The sequence below is a fragment of the Bombina bombina genome, chromosome 6, assembly GCF_027579735.1.
Source record: "Bombina bombina isolate aBomBom1 chromosome 6, aBomBom1.pri, whole genome shotgun sequence".
In the NCBI taxonomy this organism is placed as follows: domain Eukaryota; kingdom Metazoa; phylum Chordata; class Amphibia; order Anura; family Bombinatoridae; genus Bombina; species Bombina bombina.
In genome coordinates this window covers 534,936,561-534,959,211 of record NC_069504.1, presented here as the reverse complement: position 1 = coordinate 534,959,211, position 22,651 = coordinate 534,936,561, and the positions used below count along the sequence as shown (strand labels likewise).

The window sequence follows — 22,651 nt, the reverse complement described above, 5'->3', positions numbered from 1 at the left end:
TACTGTACAATATAAAATAAATATGAGCATTTTTTTTTTTAAAACTGCATAAAACAGTTATAATGGTTTAAAGTGAAGGGATGTGGGGTGTAAGAAAAAAACGGCACCTAAAGTGTCTGAACATAGAGGTAAATTGGGGACTGTGTTTTTACTCTAAATATATATGTATATGCTTATATACTGTACATATATATTTATGTGTTAATATTTGTATATACACATATAAACACATAAATATATATACAGTATATATATATATATACATATTTATTTATTTATTGCTGCCCAACGCTGCGCGATTTGCCCCCTGCGCTGCACTAGTTGGATTGCCATGTCTGATGGCATGAAAACGAGGCACCCATTGGAGCCTATGGAAGCGAGCTCTCATCAACGCTTGGCTTCCAGACAATGTGAACGCGAGATCACATTCGCATTGCGCCTTACTTGTAATACTAAATTAATGTGCACTGGTATTACTGATTGGAGCGTAAATATTGCGCTTGCAATATTGCGCTCCACTCGTAATCTAGCATTTTGTAAGCAAGCTAGAATATTTTTTACATAAAATCCTCAAGTATAAAAATGTCAGTGAATAAATATTACAGCTTGTAAAGGTCATGTGCTTGTAACGTGTGATTCGGCATCTGAAGCTGTAAGGTTGGACACTGTGTGGCAACTTCTGACTATAGCTCTGATCTGTAAAAGAAGGCGCTCCTTTGCTTTGATGTTATCCCACGCACACTCCCTCTATTTTTTCAGTAAACATACAATGCAACTCTTCTGATTACGTAAAACAATATCTCCTTAATAGACACACAATGTGAGACCTAATGTTTGTTTAGCTCCTGCCTTGGAGGTGCTGGCATCTTCCTGTCAGCAGGCGAGAGACACTAGGGAGTTCACAGACTACGTGTTAGCTCCGTTATAGATTTTCCTAACGAATGTATCTGCTGCCATCTGCTGTTGGAATTAACATCTCAGATATCCAGATGGTTTGAGTGTATTCTGGTTTGCAATTTTTCAGCAGAGGTTATGGAAATGCCTGTTTGGAGTTTAAACATTATAAGGTTAGATTTAGAATAAAAAGCTAACATACTTCTGAAGAGCTTTCTGTAAGTTCTTAGCATGAATACATTGCTTTAAATAATACAAAATACAACATTTTTATATTTAAAGGGATACTAAACCCATGTTTTTTTTCTTTCATGTTTCAGATAGAGCATGCAATTTTAAGCAACTTTCTAATTTACTCCTATTATCAATTTTATTTGTTCTCTTGCTTTATTTGAAAAAACAGGAAAGTAAGTTTAAGAGCCGGCCCATTTTTGGTTTAGCAACTGGGTAGCAGTTGCTGATTGGTGGCTAAATGTAGCAAACCAATCAACAAGCGCTACCCAGGTGCAGAACCAAAAATGGGCCGGCTCCTACCCTACATTCCTGCTTTTTCAATAAAGATAGCAAGACAATGAAGAAAATTTCATAACAGAAGTAAATTAGAAAGTTGCTTAAAATTGAATGCTCTATCTGAATCATGAAAGAAAAAAAAATAGGTTTAGTATCCCTTTAAGAGTGTAACTAGACCCCAATGAGCCTCAGGGCAAAGGCTGAGATGAACCCCCCCCCCCCCCCTTTAACAGCACCATTTATGAACGCAGTCAGAAGAAGGTGTGCCAGGAGTCACATTGGAGAAGGAGATGCTACTTTTCTGTGACTGAATCATTCTTTCCCCTTGGTTAGATTGTGCCAGAGGATATGAACTTGCACAACCTTCTTTTACAAATATAATGGCAAGTTTTTCTGTACAGCAACATTATTACAGCCACCTTAGAAACCCTGCCTCCATATTATAAAGGCAAATCCATAGACTTTCCTTTAAACTGAGCTCTCCCTTGTGGTACAGGCCTGGTCTCAGTTGAGTCCTCTGAGGCCCCTGTAGCTATGTCCCTTGCTTGTTACTGTATCTACCTAACCTCATTAGAGGAGGTAAAATAAAATAACTGTTCTTTAAAGGGACATTATACACTCATTTTTTCTTTGCATAAATGTTTTGTAGATGATCTATTTATATAGCCCATAAAGTTTTTTTTTTTTTAATAAATGTATAGTTTTGCTTATTTTTAAATAACATTGCTCTGATTTTCAGACTCCTAACCAAGCCCCAAAGTTTTATGTGAATACCGTCAGCTACTTTCTCCAGCTTGCTCCTGTTTGTGTAAAGGGTCTTTTCATATGCAAAAGAAGGGGGAGGGGGGTGTCTTATTTGCCACTTGCAGTGGGCTTTCCAGCTACCTTTTCAACAGAGCTAAACTGACAGCTTCTAAGTACGTTTTTAAAACATTTTATACTGGATTTTTATATCAGTATCTGTGCATCTTATTCTTTATAGTAGTGTCTATTACATGCAGTTATATGAAAATGAGTGTATACTGTCCCTTGCACCATATGAACGTATGTACTACATCACACAGAACTTTCCTCAGAGTATGTGTTGAAGTAGAACCTACGTCCCGCACAGAGGTGCATGATGCGGTCCCCGCTGATCGTGCTCCCTTTCCATTTGAAACCAGATCATGATCTCTATAGAGATTGTCTGTGTCTCTTTCTAATAATCTTCTGTTGGTGCCAAGTGGTAGTGGTGAGAGGGAGGTGGGTGGGCGGCCCAGTGCAGATGGGGGGAGGGATGGGTAGGGTCCCCTACAAAAATGGAATATGGTTTTGAAGGGAGAGGGATGCACTAGGAAAAATATTGGCTGGAGGGGGGACCCTACTCTACAGAAAAAAAGATATAGTAAATATGAAATAAAATAAAAAACTAAAGATAAAAATGGTTACTGGCAGATGGGCTGACAGTAATAAACATGGCGAGGAACAGTGGGAGGAGGGTGGGTTAGAGAGCTATTTAGTGGGGATCATAGAGGTGGGATGGTGAGAAATTAAAAAAATATATATTTTAAAAATAATAATAAATTAAAGCCCTAATATGCATACACCAGTATGAAAGATGGTGGTAAGCTGGTGAGCAGTGAGGGGGGGGGGCTGTTTGGGAGGGGGTGGGAGGTGTCAGGAGGGATGGTAATCCCTACACTAGAGCAACTATTAAATTTACAAGCTAACTGTTTAACCTCTTCACCGCCAGTAATTTCAGAAGTGTGGTGCACTTCTAATTACCAAAAGCCAATTGCCTAGCCATTAATGTCTGCTGTTTCTGAACAAAGAGGATCCCAGAGAAGCTTTTACAATCATTGGTCTTATGACTGCAGTAGTCGCGTGTAAATAACTTCAGTAAGAAACCCAAAGTTTGAGATAAAATTAACCATTTTTTTATATGATCGTATTTTGACGGGCAAATAGTGGCATGAAATATACCAAAATGGGTCTAGATCAATACCTTGTGTTGTCTACTTTAAAAATATGTACAGTTTTCATAGGTAAATAAAAAAACAAAAGCTCTATTTCTGTTTAAATTGGATGATAGCTAAAATGCTAAAAAAAAAATCTTCGATACTTTGGGCAAGTTTTTCTCTGAAATTCTTGGTAGCAAAGGGGTTAAACAATGGGAAATCTAGGTTATAACATGGCAGTGCTCATTATTTTATGGAGACTAAAACTTTACATTTACTTCTTTAATATTTAAAGTGATTGTAAACTTTAATCAATTACTGCCCAGTATATAAAATTAAAACGAGAGCACTTTAATTCATTAACATTTTGAAAGAAAGAGAACTAAGAAAAAATGATAATAGGAGTAAATTAGAAAGTTGCTTAAAACTGCATGCTCTATCTAAATCGTGAAAGAAAAAAATTGGGTTTTGTGGCCTTTAATTGCGCTAGAAGTAAGAAAACTTTTTTCCTTCTCGCACTAACGCGACAAGCGCAAATTTCAGAAGTTAGATTGGCCCCTATTTATGAAAGTCTGGCGGACCTGATCCGACAGTGCGGATCAGGTCTGCCAGACCTCACTGAATACGGCGAGCAATACGCTCGCCGTATTCAGCATTGCACCAGCAGCTCACAAGAGCTGCTGGTGCAACGCCGCCCCCTGCAGACTCGCGGCCAGCAGGGGGGTGTCAATCAACCCGATCGTACTCGATCGGGTTGATTTCCGGCGATGTCTGTCCGCCTGCTCTTTGTGACCGCTGCTTCATAACTTCTGTTTCTGGCAAGCCTGCAGGCTCGCCAGAAACACGGGGCATCAAGCTCCATATGGAGCTTGATAAATATGCCCCATTATCTTGTGAGTGTTCACGTATTCCCCCCATAGAAGTCAGTGGAGAAAAAAAAAAAAACTTCCAGATCACATATTCTCATTTGTGCTAACCCGACATGAAAATATGAATATTTCTCATTCCAATGTTCTTCACATAGGAGAATATGTTCTATTTATTCATAAATACATATTTCTGCATATATCTGATGGTATTTTGGTACAATATATATCTTATCTATCTACAGTATATATATATATATATATATATATATATATATAAAATTATATATAGGTATAACTATATACAGATAAACAGGGCCGTCTTTAATACTGATTGGACCCTGGGCAAACATTTTCTAGGGCCCCCCCCATGCAATTTCGCTCTCTACCCCAACATCCCAAAAAACAGCTAAATCAATTTATTTTATATATTTTTTTAAATTATAAGCCCAGCAGTGGATCATCCACTGCTGGGCTAATCATTAAAAAAAATTGCAATATGTGAAACTGGACCTAAGCAGTACTAATAAGTAAATAAATATATAAATTCCTCCACTCTGGATTAATTTAATATGCTTTTGAATGTGATTCTGGTGTGAGGTTAGCTGGTTAAAGAGATTTAGGGCAGCCAACAGGAGCAAAGCAAGGTAAAGACTGAGGCGGAAACATAGAGGTGCAGACAGATATAAGTTTACTGACTGGAACAGTAGAACAACTATGGGAAGCTGTAAAATCTTTAACAGAGAGAAATAAATTTTTTAAAAATAAAACTTACCTTAATGTGTGAAGTATCAGCATGACACTATACATCAGCCACAGCAGCACATGTCACTACTTTGCTAGGAACAAGTTCCCTCTCATCCTGCACTAGACAATGCTGCATGGGGGAGGGGCATGTGTACACACGTATTCTTCCCACTGACACCTTTCTACAAAGCACTGTTTTCCTAACAAACTTCAGTTAGTTGATCTTAGAGCCACAGCAGAAAGAGCAGGGCTAAGGGGACCAGCAGACTGGATGCTGTCTGCCCAAGGCTGCATGGATACAGTGTGAGATGAGTCACAGTCTCAAGACTGAAGAGAGCGGTGTGTGCAGCTGCACAAATGCTCAAATCCTCACGTGCCTGCCACTCCAGCTTTCTGCTGCATGTGCCTGTAGTGAGTGCTACCCAGAAACAATCCCCACCACCAGAGCAGTTACCTGGTAACAGTGGTAACCCCAGCAGAACCTTTTCTGATGCAGTTGGATTGACTGGATGCCTAGTTAGGGCTTAGCATCCAGTGTTGCACAGTGCACATCTAAAACAGCACATGGCACTAGCTTGGAATGTCACATGACATTGGCACGGTCTGGCACAGTTTCTCATAAATAAATATAAGCAGAGAACTTTTGACTGTGACAATATTAGGACTGACTGTGTGTGTGTCCCATGTCACATGACATCAGCAGTCTGGCATGAACTAAAAAAGATTTTTTTTTTTTTATTTTTTTTATTTTGTTTAGGATTCTTGGGCCACTCAACAAAGACTGGGCCCAGGGCAACTGCCCCTTTTGCCCTGTGTTAAAGACGGTCCTGCAGATAAATATAGGGATATCTATTTAGAAATACATAGAACATATTCTGCTACGTGCAGAACATTGGAATGTGAAATATTTACAGTAAATACATCATTAAAACCTTTATAAAAAATGATTTTTGCATATATATGCTTTAACACGTTTTCATCTACTTAATGCTTCAATGCTTTATAGATATAGATATGTACACATATATAGACATATACAAAACAAAAAGGGGACTGCACTCTCAGACCGGACCGGGTACACATCCCATGACCCTGCAACATGCTCAGCCCTGGGTGCTCACTGGCACTCACAGGAAGCTGTGCTGTCCCCAGAGTCACAGGCAGTTAACCACAGACAGGTCTGGATGCAAGAACCATAGGGAAAATTACAAATTAATACAACAAACAGAGAAAGTCCAGCACTCACAAGCTCTCAGCTAAGATTAAAAGCAAAAATGGAAGGGTTAGTTACCGCATTTAGCCAAATGGGACAAGCCCAGGTACCACGTCAAAGTCTCTTCCAAAAACCTGGGACCCTAAAACAGCCACACAATGCAAGCTCACAATCCAACAAAAAAAAACCAGGGTTTTGGAAGGGACATTGATGAGGTACCTGGGCTTGTCCCATTTGGCCAAATGCGGTAACTAACCCTTCCATTTTTGCTTTTAATCTTAGCTGAGAGCTTGTAAGTGAGTGCTGGACTTTCTCTGTGTGTCATATATATATATATATATATATATATATATACACATACATATCCATTTTTAGACATGTATGTGTATGTATCTCAATGTTAAAGCCCTTTGTCTTTTAATTTCTAACACCTGAGCCCTCATATCTTTGAGCCCTTATAACTTTTGTGTGCAATATTTGTGAATAATTTTTATTAGATAGTGTAATTATGAGTGTAACTATACTTTGTAATGTATTTTTGGTGTGTTTGTGAAACCTTTTAGTTAATCAGTTAAGCAGAGCTCTGAAGTCGCGGTAATCAGTCTAGTGTAAATCATGTTTGCACTCAAATGATTGCGTTTACTTAAAACTTGTAATACGAGCGGTAAGCCGATGACCACAAACCCTCACAATATACCCCTTATCGCTCAGGCGCAAACGTTTGTGCTCCACTCATAAACTAGCCCTTTGTAATTAAAATCTAATTTATTATACACCCCAAAAAAAACTGTTGTACCATTTTACTGTGTTTTCTCCAAAAAGTTCTGCCATGATCATACTGCCTAGCCAATTTAATCACATTATTACCATCCTATATTAATCATCACATTATATATAGATTTATATTTAAATTCATGGGAGCGATATAAAAAATTGTATTAGGAGTGTATCCCTAGCCAAGGAAGGCCTATAACTTATTTTTAATTAAAAATGGTATGACTGGTATCACGTAGAGTATATATGCAGTGATTAATTGCCTGTATATATACTGGAGATACATTTAAAAAAAAATTATATCCCTTCAAGAATTCTTGGTTTCAACCTTTCAATGTAAAAATGATGATTAACAGCATCTTGGTACTGTAAAATAGAGAATGATCATTTGCAACCTAATGCACTATGGTCTAGTAGGGAGACAGAAAGGGAAAACAAGATAGTGGTCTAGAAAGCAAATAAGAAGAAGAGTCAAAGACTATACGGTCTGACCAAGACCAGGATTGAATTTGAATATTTCTCATGTGATCAAGTAACCCAGGTTTGCAAAATATGTAGTCAGTCCTTATATAGATGTTATGCATTGCAAAATAGAATGTATATCCCCTTGATGTGGAAAATATATTGCCCTTGAGGATCAGCATAGATAGTTAGTTTTTCATATAGGATATCTTTGTGGATTAAAATCACCACACCCCTCGTTTTGTTTGAATAAGATGCTGTTTCTGGGTACGGTTTGGATTTTAAAGGTGTTGGGAGATGATTGACTCAATGGGTCTCCTAGAGGAAGGCTTTCCCAGACTTCATATGTAACAAACAGTGAAGCAGTCTACTGTGTTTAGTCAGAGTATTGGGCCCTCTCACATTATGAATAGTTCACACAAGGGTCATTTCTGAAAGGAAATAAAAACGGAAACGTTTAATTAAAATATACAAGCCAACTGGGAATCTTGAAGGTTCTGTGAGTAACCAAATTATGTATATTAGAGGAAGATTTACAGTAATTTACTCACTTATCCTGTAATATTTGTAATACACTTAAATTAGTAACAGAAAAAATATATTAAGAGTAGTGGGGGGGTGCTTGATGCGTAAATAATATATTAGTCAAAAGAGAAAAAAAGAAAAGAGTATCTATCTAGCACTCACTTTAGTCAAATATATACACTGACAGTAGGATTACAATGGCTTCATTATAAAACTTATACAGATATACCTCGCTCATACAGCGGGTTAGAGATCGGAAAACCGCCTTAAAGTGAATTAACATGGTTTTAACTTTCTTTTCCCTTGCCAGTGTTTAAAAACTTGAAAACATGTTTGAACTAACTTATATTAGGGGTGCAATAGTGCTACATTTAGTTTAACACTAGCACAGCACAGTATTCAATTAGTATTCAATAAATACTGTACCTGTAAAATAGTGACAATTACTGTAGTAAAATTTGCCAGACTATAGCACTGAGACACAGATTGCACTGTAATGCTGTAAACAGAGTGAACTGCGCATACCAAAATGGTGCCAGTCATTTTTTACGTCAGGAGTCCCTACCCCTTTCCCTCATTATTATTGTGCCTTGTGTAATTTTGGTTCTTTATTGATATCTTTGAAGATCTTGGTTTCCAATGTTTCAGTGCACAGTTCCCTAACCTTATTCTAATAATTGCTGGATTTTCTCCTAACAGTTGGCTAGATTACGAGTTTTGCGGTAAGAGCGGCTTGGTACTAACTTGCAAGTTATTTCCACCTCTCACCTCCCTATAGCACTGCTATTACAGGTTTTCATAAACCCGGCGTTAGCAGGCAATAAGTGAGCGTTGAACAAAATTGAGTTCCATAACTCACTTAAATACCAGCGCTGCTTTGAGCTGATTTTAGGTGTTTGTGCACGATTTCCCCATAGACATCAATGGGGAGAGCCGGCTAAAAAAAAGCCTAACACCTGCAATAAAGAAGCGTAAAGCTCCGTAACGCAGCCCCATTGATTCCTATGGGGAAAGAAAAGTTATGTTTACACCTAACACCCTAACATAAACTCTAAGTCTAAACACCCCTAATCTGCTGCCCCTGACACCTACATTATACTTATTAACCCCTAATCTGCCTCCCCCAATGTCGCCGCCACTTACATTACACTTATTAACCCCTAATCTGCCGCCCCTAACATCGCCAACACCTACATTATACTTATTAACCCCTAATCTGCCGCCACCTACATAAATTTAATAACCTATAATCTGCTGCCCCCAACGTCGCCGCCACTATACTAAAGTTATTAACCCCTAAACCTAACCCTAAGTCTAAACCTAACACCCCTAACTTTAATATAATTAAAATAAATCTAAATAAAAATTACTATCATTAACTAAATAATTCCTATTTAAAACTAAATACTTACCTATAAAATAAACCCTAAGCTAGCTACAATATAACTAATAGTTATATTGTAGCTATTTTAGGTTTTATTTTTATTTCACAGCTAAGTTTGTATTTATTTTAACTAGGTAGACTAGTTAGTAAATAGTTATTAACTATTTACTAACTACCTAGTTAAAATAAATACAAATTTACCTGTAAAATAAAACCTAACCTGAGTTACACTAACACCTAACCTTACTCTACAATTAAATAAATTAACTAAATTACAAAAACAAACACTAAATTACACAAAATAAAAAATAAATTATCAAATATTTAAACTAATTACACCTAATGTAATAGCCCTATCAAAAAAAAAAGCCCCCCCCCCCCAAAATAAAAAAAAAACCCCTAGCCTAAACTAAACTGCCAATAGCCCTTAAAAGGTCCTTTTGCCGGGCATTGCCCCAAAGAAATCAGCTCTTTTACCTGTAAAAAAAAAATACAAACAACCCCCCAACAGTAAAACCCACCACCCACACAACCAAATTTATGTCTACACCTAACACCCTAGCATGAACCCCGAGTCTAAACACCCCTAATCTTACACTTATTAACCCCTAATCTGCCGCCCCTGACATTGCCAACAACTGCATTATATTATTAACCCCTAATCTGCCGCTCCGTACACCGCCGCTACCTACATTATACTTATGAACCCCTAATCTGCCGCCCCCAATGTCGCCGCAACCTACCTACACTTATTAACCCCTAATCTGCCGTCCCCAAAGTCGCTGCCACTATATTAAAGTTATTAACCCCTAATTCTAAGTCTAACCCTAACACCCCCCTAACTTAAATATAATTTAAATAAATCTAAATAAAATAACTACAATTAACTAAATTATTCCTATTTAAAACTGAATACTTACCTATAAAATAAACCCTAAGCTAGCTACAATATAACTAATAGTTACATTGTAGCTATGTTAGGATTTATTTTTATTTTACAGGCAACTTTGTATTTATTTTAACTAGGTAGAATAGTTATTAAATAGTTATTAACTATTTAATAGCTACCTAGTTAAAATAAATTCAAATTTACCTGTAAAATAAAACCTAACCTGAGTTACACTAACACCTAACCTTACTCTACAATTAAATAAATTAACTAAATTACAAAGACAAACACTAAATTACACAAAATAAAAAATAAATTATCAAATATTTAAACTAATTACACCTAATGTAATAGCCCTATCAAAATAAAAAAGCCCCCCCCCCCCCAAAATAAAAAAAAACCCCTAGCCTAAACTAAACTGCCAATAGCCCTTAAAAGGGCCTTTTGCCGGGCATTGCCCCAAAGAAATCAGCTCTTTTACCTGTAAAAAAAAATACAAACAACCCCCCAACAGTAAAACCCACCACCCACACAACCAAACCCCCCAAATAAAATCCTATCTAAATAAACCTAAGCTCCCCATTGCCCTGAAAAGGACATTTGTATGGGCATTGCCTTTAAAAGGACATTTAGCTCTTTTTCCGCCCAAACCCTAAGCTAAAAATAAAACACTAACCCCCAAAGATCCACTTACAGTTTTTGAAGACCCACCATCCATCCTCAACGAAAAGGCATAAGTTCTCATCAAAGCCAGCAGAAGTCTTCATCCAAGCGGGCCGAAGCTTTCATCCAAGCCGGCAGAAGTCTTCATCCAGACGGCATCTTCTATCTTCATCCATCAGGCGCGGAGCGGCTCCATCTTCAAGACATCTGGCGTGATCTTCCAAAATAAAGGTTCCTTTAAGGGACGTCATCCAAGATGGCGTCCCTTGAATTCCAATTGGCTGATAGGATTCTATCAGCCAATCGGAATTAAAGGGTAAAAAAATCCTATTCGCTGATGCAATCTATTGGCTGATTGGAACAGCCAATAGAATCTGAGCTCAATCCTATTGGCTGATTGGATCAGTCAATATGATTGAAGCTCAATCCTATTGGCTGATTGCATCAGCCAATATGATTTTTTACCCTTTAATTCCGATTGGCTGATAGAATTCTATCAGCCAATCAGAATTCAAGGGACACCATCTTGGATGACGTCCCTTAAAGGAACCTTCATTCTGGAAGAGACGTCGATTGAAGAGGATGCTCCGCGCCGGCTGTCTTGAAGATGGAGCTGCTCCACGCCGGATGGATGAAGATAGAAGATGCCATCTGGATGAAGACTTCTGCTGGCTTGGATGAAGACTTCTGCCGGCTTCGATGAGGACTTCTGCAGCTTCGTTGAGGATGGATGTCGGGTCTTCAAAAACTGTAAGTGGATCTTCGGGGGTTAGTGTTAGGTTTTTTTAAGGGTTTATTGGGTGGATTTTATGTTTAACTTAGGGTTTGGGCGGAAAAAGAGCTAAATGCCCTTTTAAGGGCAATGCAATACAAATGCCCTTTTCAGGGCAATGGGGAGCTTAAATTTTTTAGATAGGATTTTATTTGGGGGGTTGGTTGTGTGGGTGTTGGGTTTTACTGTTGGGGGGTTGTTTGTATTATAAGGGCCATTGGTAGTTTATTGTAGGCTGGGGGGGGGTTATTTTGGGAGGGGGGGTATTTTTATAGGGCTATTAGATTAGGTGTAATTAGTTTAAATATTTGATCATTTATTTTTTATTTTGTGTAATTTAGTGTAACTCAGGTTAGGTTTTATTTTACAGGTAAACTTGTATTTATTTTAGCTAGGCAGCTAGTAAATAGTTAATAACTATTAACCTAAGATAGATACAATGTATCAGTCATATTGTAGCTAGCTTAGGGTTTATGTTACAGGTAAGTATTTAGTTTTAAATAGGAATTATTTAGTTAATAATAGTAATTTTTATTTAGATTTATTTTAATTATATTAAAGTTAGTGGGTGTTAGGGTTAAGGTTAGGTTTAGGGGTTAATAACTTTAGTATAGTGGTGGCGATGTTCGGGACAGCAGATTAGGGGTTACTAACAGTAATGTAGGTTGTGGCGATGTTAGGGACAGCAGATTAGGGGTCAATAATATTTAACTAGTGTTTGCGATGCGGGAGTGTGGCGGTTTAGGGGTTAATATGTTTATTATAGAGGCGGCGATGTCCGGAGCGGCAGATTAGGGGTTAATAATTTTATTTTAGTGTTTGCGATGTGGAAGGGCCTTGGTTTAGGGATTAATAGGTAGTTTATGGGTGTTAATGTACTTTTTAGCACTTTAGTTGTGAGTTTTATGTTACGGCGTTGTAGCATAAAACACATAACTACTGACTTTCAGTTTACGGTATGGATCTTGACGGTATGGGCTGTACCGCTCACTTTTTGGCCTCCCAGGCAAACTCGTAATACCGGCGCTATGGAAGTCCCTTTGAAAAAGGACTTTTTGAAAGTTGCGGTAGTTACATTGCTTTACGGCCAAGACTCGTAATAGCAGCGGTAGTGAAAAAAAGCCTTTACGCTGCTTTTTCACTCATATCGCAAAACTCGTAATCTAGCCAAGTGTAGGTTACTGGCCATACCCAAAATCAAGTTCCTCAGTAAATGATCAAATTAGTATTATCTTAAGTATCTTTTTTAGTTGGGAGATTTCCAGCTTTGGGTCAACCGTAGCTTATTATACTGACACTGTCCCTTTTTTGTGTTTGTGTTAGAATGGTGAACTTGTGTTGGATGTTTGCTATGTAGTATTATACATGAGGGAAATGGGGATTTGTTTTTCTGTCTTTTAATCAAAAATGTTTAATGAATGTGCAGAATACAGCAATTCTGCTGGTTAATTACTATAAAATAAATGTTACGTTTTATAATGAAGCCATTGTAATCCTACTGTCAGTGAATCCATTTGACTAAAGTGAGTGCTGGATAGATGCTCTTTTCTTTTTTCCCTTCTGTGAGTAACCCTCACACTGGCTGGTGGCAAAGCCGGGAAGGCCAAACACTATTGCGGTATAGACAAGAAAAAACGCACAGTGAAGGGAAAATAATATAGACTTCAACATGAGAAGCATTTGCGGATTGATTAAAATTCCTTGTCAGCTTTGGTTACCAAAGGATAAATCGCACCAACAAACAAACTAAAATAATTAACAATTTAGCAATACAATATAACAAGTCCCCAAACACTACAAATTATAGAACATTACATATTACAAATAAAACATTTTGCAATATATTGAAAAAATAAGCTACAACTTATCCTAAGAAAGTAATAATTTATACACTTTTTTATATTTGTGCTCTAACACCCAAGAGTTGATTTAGTTGCTGTATTTGAGAACTATCATGCCTCATACCCTGGAGCTGTATACCTGATATTTTCTAAGAAATACTGTAATTGTACTTAAAGGGCCACTAAACCCAAAATCTTTCTTTCATGATTCAGATAGAGAATACAAATTTAAACAATACAATTTACTTCTATTATTTATTTTGCTTCATTTTTTAGATATCCTTAGTTGAAGAAAAAGCAAAGCACATGGGTGAGCCAATCACACAAGGCTTCTATGTGCAGCAACCAATCAGCAGCTACTGAGCATATCTAGATATGCTTTTCAGCAAAGAATATCAAGAGAATAAAACAAATGAGATAATAGAAGTAAATTAGAAAGATGTTTAAAATTGCATTCTCTTTCTAAATCATGAAAGAAAAAATGTGGGTTTCATGTCCCTTTAAGCATAAGCCTTGCTGACATAGCTGGCACATCACACAATCATGTGACCCCCTCGGGAGATGTATCACATGAACAAAGCATGCCAGAAAAAACCATGATCCTTATATGCACTTTTTTTTCTGATATTTTAAATAATTATACAATTGTACAATTGTAAACCATACAGAAGATTTGCAAAATGAGTTGCAATTTATACCTCTGTGAAAAAGAAATGTTATTAAGAATTATATTTGGTACATCTACAGAGAAAATGATTAGCTTAGCTATTCTCTGAAAAAATAGTAATTTACAGTAAGTACAAAGTAAAGAAATATATTTCTGTAGGAATGAGGGAATGGATAACCTTTACTACTGAATCATATGCATGATTAGCATTATATCCTATTAAATACAGTCATCATGTTATTATAGTAGAGCCTAATTAAAAAAGAAATATTAGCAATCCAGAGTGTCAGGATGGGTAATTGAAACTGGTATCAGTAGACTATCCACTCTGTAGAAACCACTTTTATAGGCCATTTACTAGACAAGGAAGATTAGCTCCGAACCTCATTCTTGTACAGTGAAAGGTAACTTTGCCAACAAGAAACTTTAACACCGTCTAATGCTCATGTTGCTTTACCTAATGACAACATATATGGCACTTAACAAAGAATGATGTCTCATTCTCCAGTATTAGGTTTGTGATGTTTATGACACAAACAGGCAATTTACTTGTCACCTCTTGTCTCTGATTTATTGTATACACCTTATACAGCAACTGAAGACAAATGCCCAGTGCTTTGTGACAAACTTAATCAGGAGTGATGTCATTTTATTGTTCATTGGTCAAACCTTTATTCAGTTCTTGTAATATAATGTTGTTGTTTTTTATAAATTATGCAAATAAGTGTTGTTGAAATGATGCATAATATACATAATACTACTAGTAGAGATGAATCAAAAGGATGAATTTAGAAAGACAATTTAAAATTCATTAATAAATCCAAACTGTACAATAAGGAAATATTTAAACATAACATATAGTGACATAAAGGAATATTAAACATTTCTTGCTTTTGTATAAAAATTGTGCTTTGTCCAATGTTCCCTAGAGAGGTCAAAAAGCAAAATCTGTAACCTAAAATGCTGCAAATTGCCTAAACCAGCTATATAATTATTTGCTGCATTTGCAGCTTACATGATTTGCTTTCTGGCTTTTTTTAGAATACATGAATCAATTTTATGTAAAAGCAAAGTGTTTGTTGTTCTGTTATATAACTATTCAAGAAAAACACAAGACACTATACAAGAATATTACATGACAGAAAGTGTGAGTTTGAGGAATAGCCTGCTCGAAGAGTGGGTAGAGATAATAAAGTCTGGAGAATAAGTTATACAGTATGAATTATAAAAGTGTATGTTGGTAGTAATTGCAATACCTTTTGCTATTTTTAGAGGAACTTCAAAAGCTCGAACAAGAGAGGCTGACTCTTGAAGCTACTATTAAAGAGAACGAATTTCAAGAAGGAAATAGGGGAATCCGCAGGTTTATGCATAAAGCTCATAAGCTAAATATTACAAAACATTCATCCACAAAAGGTAGGTGATTCCTTATTCTGTTCATCATGATCCCCCTCCCCCTCCCCCTTTCATTTATTTAATGCAGTGTTCCATTAGCTAATTAACCATTAAAATAATTTTTGGGTTGCAAAATCATTGTTGGAACCCCTAAAGCTTAAAATGTCTATTATTCATCCCCCAATTTTCCCATAACCCCCTCAGTTTTTCTTTCACATCAGAGGAGAAATCTTTTTTGTTCCACTGTCTTGCGGAATCCTTGATCACACAAATTGGAACACTCGCGTCTACGGAACATTGCTTTAAAGATTTTCTCTGTCTAGAAATGTACAAAGTAAATGTAATACTGAACAAACTTTGATGCTTGAAGTAGCATACTTTGACACATTTTTTTTTTCAGAAGGAAAAGTGCACTCATTTTATAACAAATTATTTCTAGTTATTTCTTTTTCTTGATATGTTGTGAAATATTAGCCCAAAAGTAAAATATATGACTTCATCTAAATTAAAATGAGAGTCCAATGAAATAGCCACATCATTTATATACATTACAAACATTTCCACTTATAACTATTTATGTTCTGTTAAGCTGTCACACAATTTCCTACTAAATTATAGTTTGTTTTTTCTTATAGCATTTGCATTTGGCTTGAAGGAAGTTTACTTTTTTTTTTGCATTGTAAGCAGTCTGGCTTCCTTCCTATATATTCACAAGAAAATTTGCATAGTACAAATGTATATAAATTAAAATAGTTGACGGCCTCCTTTCTATATTTATTTTTAGCTGTGCAAAATTATTAGTCCATTCTCTGCTATATATTTTAAGATCTGTTTTTCATTCTGAGAATATGTAGTCATTGCAGCAAAATGATTTTAACCTTTAGTGCCTCAGATAAGGTTTAAGCAGTTTTTTTTACCACTACAAAATAAGCAGCTGTGGGATTTTAATGGTGAACATAATGATCTAGCTCCAATAGGCATGTGCCCAGGGGTTATAATGCTTCTCTTCATTATTGTTTACTGCCCCATAATACACAGATTCTTTTTTTAAAGTAGTTGCGGGCAGTTAACTTGTCTGCCCACATTCAGTGCTAGAGAGGTGCATCAGCGTAGGAGGTCCCTGGTTTCTCTTTTTAAAACCTGGGGCATTTATAAGAACTGCAGGAGGAGCACGTATACCTGACTATTATGATCATGCAACATGTGAGATGGTTGGGAGCTCTGAATTTGCATAACTTTACATTCTTAATTAAAACAATGGGGCATTCCACCTCTTTCAATTGTTATTTTAAAATAGTGCTGGTATGTACTATTTACTCAGAAACAGAAAAGAGATGAAGATTTCTGTTTGTATGAGGAAAATGATTTTAGCACCGTAACTAAAATCCATGGCTGTTCCACACAGGACTGTTGAGAGCAATTAACTTCAGTTGGGGGAACAGTGTGCAGTCTCTTACTGCTTGAGGTATGACACATTCTAACAAGACGATGTAATGCTGGAAGCTGTCATTTTCCCTATGGGATCCGGTAAGCCATGTTTATTAAGATAGTAAATAAGGGCTTCACAAGGGCTTATTAAGACTGTAGACTTTTTCTGGGCTAAATCGATTCATTATTAACACATATATTTAGCCTTGAGGAATCATTTATTCTGGGTATTTTGATATGATTATATCGGCAGGCACTGTTTTAGACACCTTATTCTTTAGGGGCTTTCCCTAATCATAGTCAGAGCCTCTTTTCGCGCCGGTATGGCGCACTTGTTTTTGAGGACAGCATGGCATGCAGCTGCATGTGTGTGGAGCTCTGATACATAGAAAAGTCTTTCTGAAGGCATCATTTGGTATCGTATTCCCCTTTGGGCTTGGTTGGGTCTCAGCAAAGCAGATTCCAGGGACTGTAAAGGGGTTAAATATAAAAACGGCTCCGGTTCCGTTATTTTAAGGGTTAAAGCTTCCAAATTTGGTGTGCAATACTTTTAAGGCTTTAAGACACTGTGGTGAAATTTTGGTGAATTTTGAACAATTCCTTCATACTTTTTCGCAATTGCAGTAATAAAGTGTGTTTAGTTTAAAATTTAAAGTGACAGTAACGGTTTTATTTTAAAACGTTTTTTGTGCTTTGTTATCAAGTTTATGCCTGTTTAACATGTCTGAACTACCAGATAGATTGTGTTCTGACTGTGGGGAAACCAAGGTTCCTTCTCATTTAAACTATATGTATTTTATGTCATAAAAAAATTTAGTAAAAATGATGCCCAAGATGATTCCTCAAGTGAGGGGAGTAAGCATGGTACTGCATCATCCCCTCCTTCGTCTACACCAGTCTTGCCCATACAGGAGGCCCCTAGTACATCTAGTGCGCCAATACTCCTTACTATGCAACATTTAACGGCTGTAATGGATAATTCTATCAAAAACATTTTAGCCAATATGCCCACTTATCAGCGAAAGCGCGACTGCTCTGTTTTAGAAAATTCTGTAGAGCATGAGAACGCTGATGATATGGTTTCTGAAGGGCCCCTACACCAGTCTGAGGGGGCCAGGGAGGTTTTGTCTGAGGGAGAAATTTAGATTCAGGAAACATTTCTCAACAAGCTGAACCTGATGTGATTACTTTTAAATTTAAGTTGGAAAAGAAATTTCAGATTCAGGAAACATTTCTCAACAAGCTGAACCTGATGTGATTACTTTTAAATTTAAGTTGGAACATCTCCGCGCTCTGCTTAAGGAGGTGTTATCCAATTTGGATGATTGTGATTATCTGGTCATTCCAGAACCACTATGTAACATGGAAAAGTTCTTAGAGGCCCCGGGGCCCCCCGAAGCTTTTCCTATATCCAAGCGGGTGGCGTACATTGTTAGTAAAGAATGGGACAGGCCCGGTATACCTTTAGTACCTCCCCCCATATTTATAAAATTGTTTTCCTATAGTCGACCCCAGAAAGGACTGATGGCAGACAGTCCCCAAGGTCGAGGGGGCGGTTTCTACTCTACACAAGCGCGCCACTATACCCATAGAAGATAGTTGTGCTTTCCAAGATCCTATGGATAAAAAATTAGAAGGTCTGCTAAAGATGTTTGTTCAGCAAGGTTCCCTTCTACAACCAATTGCATGCATTGTCCCTGTCACTGCAGCCGCGTGTTTCTAGTTTGATGAGCTAGGAAAGGCGATTATTAGTAATTCTTCTTCTTATGAGGAGATTATGGACAGAATTCGTGCTCTTAAATTGGCTAATTCTTTCACCCTAGACGCCACCTTGCAATTGGCTAGGTTAGCGGCGAAAAAATTCTGGGTTTGCTATTGTGGCGCAGAGCGCTTTGGTTAAAATCTTGGGCAGCGGATGCGTCTTCCAAGAACAAATTGCTTAACATTCCTTTCAAAGGGAAAACACTCTTTGGCCCTGACTTGAAAGAGGTTATCTCTGATATCACTGGGGGCAAGGGCCACGCCCTTCCTCAGGATAGGTCTTTTCAAGACCAAAAATAAACCTAAGTTTCGTCCCTTTCGCAGAAACGGATCAGCCCCAAGGGCTACGTCCTCTAAGCAGGCAGGTAATACTTCTCAAGCCATTCTATGGGCGGAGTCTCACTCCTGCCACCTGTCTGCTATCCACATCCCAGGAGTGGAAAATTGGGAAGCGGATTTTCTGAGTCGTCAGACATTGCATCCGGGGGAGTGGGAACTCCATCCGGAAATCTTTGCCCAAGTCACTCAACCGTGGGGCATTCCAGACATGGATCTGATGGCCTCTCGTCAGAACTTCAGAGTTCCTTACTATGGGTACAGATCCAGGGATCCCAAGGCAGCTCTAGTGGATGCACTAGTAGCACCTTGGACCTTCAAACTAGCTTATGTGTTCCTGCCGTTTCCTCTCATCCCCAGGCTGGTAGCCAGGATCAATCAGGAGAGGGCGTCGGTGATTTTGATAGCTCCTGCGTGGCCACGCAGGACTTGGTATGCAGATCTGGTGAATATGTCATCGGCTCCACCATGGAAGCTACCTTTGAGAGACCTTCTTGTTCTAGGTCCGTTCGACCCACTCCAGCTGACTGCTTGGAGATTGAACGCTTGATCTTATCAAAGCGAGGGTTCTCAGATTCTGTTATTAATACTCTTGTTCAGGCCTGAAAGCCTGTAACCAGAAAAATTACCACATAATTTGGTATATCTGTTGGTGTGAATCTGCAGGATTCCCTTGGGACAAGGTTAAGATTCCTAAGAGTCTATCCTTCCTTCGAGAAGGATTGGAAAAAGGATTATCTGCAAGTTCCTTGATGGGACAGATTTCTGCCTTGTCTGTGTTACTTCACAAAAAGCTGGCAGCTGTGCCAGATGTTCTAGCCTTTGTTCAGGCTCTGGTTAGAATCAAGCCTGTTTACAAAATTTTGACTCCTCCTTGGAGTCTCAACCTAGTTCTTTCAGTTCTTCAGGGGGTTCCGTTTGAACCCTTACATTCCGTTGATATTAAGTTATTATCTTGGAAAGTTTTGTTTTTGGTTGCAATTTCTTCTGCTAGAAGAGTTTCAGAATTATCTGCTCTGCAGTGTTCTTCTCCTTATCTGGTGTTCCATGCAGATAAGGTGGTTTTGCGTACTAAACCTGGTTTTCTTCCAAAAGTTGTTTCTAACAAAAACATTAACCAGGAGATAGTTGTGCCTTCTTTGTGTCCTAATCCAGTTTCAAAGAAGGAACGTTTGTTGCACAACTTGGATGTAGTTCGTGCTCTCAAATTTACTTAGCAGCTACTAAGGATTTCAGACAAACTTTGTCTTTGTTTGTTGTTTATTCTGGTAAACGGAGAGGTCAAAAAGCAACTTCTACCTCTCTCTCCTTCTGGATTAAAAGCATTATCCGATTGGCTTATGAGACTGCCGGACGGCAGCCTCCTGAAAGAATCACAGCTCACTCCACTAGGGCTGTGGCTTCCACATGGGCCTTCAAGAACGAGGCTTCTGTTGATCAGATATGTAAGGCAGCGACTTGGTCTTCACTGCACACTTTTTCTAAATTTTACAAATTTGATACTTTTGCTTCTTCTGAGGCTATTTTTGGGAGAAAGGTTTTGCAAGCCGTGGTGCCTTCCATTTAGGTGACCTGATTTGCTCCCTCCCTTCATCCGTGTCCTAAAGCTTTGGTATTGGTTCCCACAAGTAAGGATGACGCCGTGGACCGGACACACCTATGTTGGAGAAAACAGAATTTATGTTTACCTGATAAATTACTTTCTCCAACGGTGTGTCCGGCCCACGGCCCGCCCTGGTTTTTTTAATCAGGTCTGCCCTCCTCGCAACCTGCACTTCGCTGGTGTCAATATGTCCAAATTAAAGTGCAGCCTACTCCCCCTAGCATGTCACACTAACTCTCCCTGAACGCCTATACCTATGTCACATCTAACCTACACTCGTACTGTACCGCCTTGTACCTCCCACGACCACCTAAACCTACGTCAGAGCTAACCTAGACTCCCCCTGCACCACCCAGCTAACTCCCCCTGACCACCTACGTCATGTCTAATCTACACACCCCTGGAGTGCCCAGTTAAGTCTCTTATATTGCCTACACTTACTTAATATGTAATCTATACTCCCCTGGAACACCCAAGCTAACTCCCACATACTGCCTACTGTCTGAAAAATACCTGACTATTACAAACTATACTAAATAGTAAACCACCCCATTATAATTATAGGAGCTATGTTGCTAAAATGATAAACAATGTTTAAATAATGTGTCACAGAGATGCACTAAACGCTTGGCGGCCGACCAACAGAGGGCCGGCAAAACCCTGCCGGTCTAACCAGGTTCCTGGAATTGAACACTGGACCGGAATTGAGCCCTGGTCCAGTGCATCTTAAAAGGGGTGATGATTGAGCATGGTGCAGGAGATCAAGTCGGGGGCTTAGGTGTTAGGTAGAGTAGGACTCTCAGCTCTCTTGGGGTCTGTGACACTGCCCTCTCCTGGATTCACTCTTATCTCTCTAACAGATCTTTCTCCGTCTCTTTTGCTGGTGACTCCTCCTCTCTTTTGCCTCTGTCTGTTGGAATACCTCAAGGCTCTGTCCTGGGTCCTCTACTCTTCTCTATTTACACTTCTTCACTGGGTAAATTTATCAACAGCTATGGCTTCAGCTATCATCTCTATGCTGATGATACCCAGATCTACCTTTCCACCCCTGCACTCTCTCCTTCTGTGAATTCTCACATCAGCGACTGCTTATCTGGCATTTCCTCCTGGATGGCCTCTCACCACCTAAGAATAAACATGTCCAAGACCGAACTACTTCTAATTCCCCCCTCTCTACTCCAGTTTCTAATTTTTCTATCACTGTTGGCAGCACCACTATCTCCCCATCACCCCAAGTCCGCTGTCTCGGAGTCACGCTTGACTCAAATCTGTCCTTCATTTCCCACATCCAATTGCTCTCTTCATCCTGCCGCAACCACCTACGCAATATCTCCAAAATCGTCTGTTTCTAAGTACTGAAACTACTAAACAGCTAATCCACTCCCTGGTAATTTCCCAACTTGACTACTGTAACAACTTACTAACTGGCCTCCCTCTCTCCCATCTCTCTCCCCTCCAATCCATCCTAAATGCATCTGCCAGGCTAATCCACCTCTCTCGAGGCTCTGTTTCTGCTACACCTCTTCACTGGCTCCCCATTCACAACAGAGTTAAATTCAAAATTCTCACCCTTACCTACAAAGCCCTCACCAATGCTCCCCCACCCTACCTGTCCTCACTTATCAACAAATATACTCCTGCCCGCCCCCCTAAGATCCAACAATGACCTGCTTCTTGCGTCCTCTACCATCACCTCCTCTCTTGCTAGACTACAGGACTTCTCTCATGCGGCACCAACCCTCTGGAACGCACTTCCTCATGCTGTCAGACTTGCCCCTAACCTCTCCTCCTTTAAACGTTCCCTAAAGACCTTTCTTTTCAGGGAAGCTTATCACCCGACTTATTAACAAACTAACTTCACTTAACTAACAGTTGCCCTCTATCTCCTCACTAATATCATTCTCACTTTTGCAGTCCCCACCTTCTGTTTCCCATCCTCCTACCCATCTAGATTGTAAGTTCCCACGAGAATAGGGCCCTCAAT

General features: G+C 38.6%; 1 protein-coding gene across 1 annotated transcript in view; it reads left to right on the top strand.

Moving 5' to 3' along the window:
* Positions 1 to 22,651, top strand: part of SLC12A1 (solute carrier family 12 member 1) — a 165,923-nt gene that overhangs the window by 104,836 nt on the left and 38,436 nt on the right. The window contains exon 20 of the mRNA XM_053717461.1: positions 15,417 to 15,560. Coding sequence (XP_053573436.1) covers positions 15,417 to 15,560 — 144 coding nt within the window. The remainder of the gene's footprint in view (positions 1 to 15,416; positions 15,561 to 22,651) is intronic.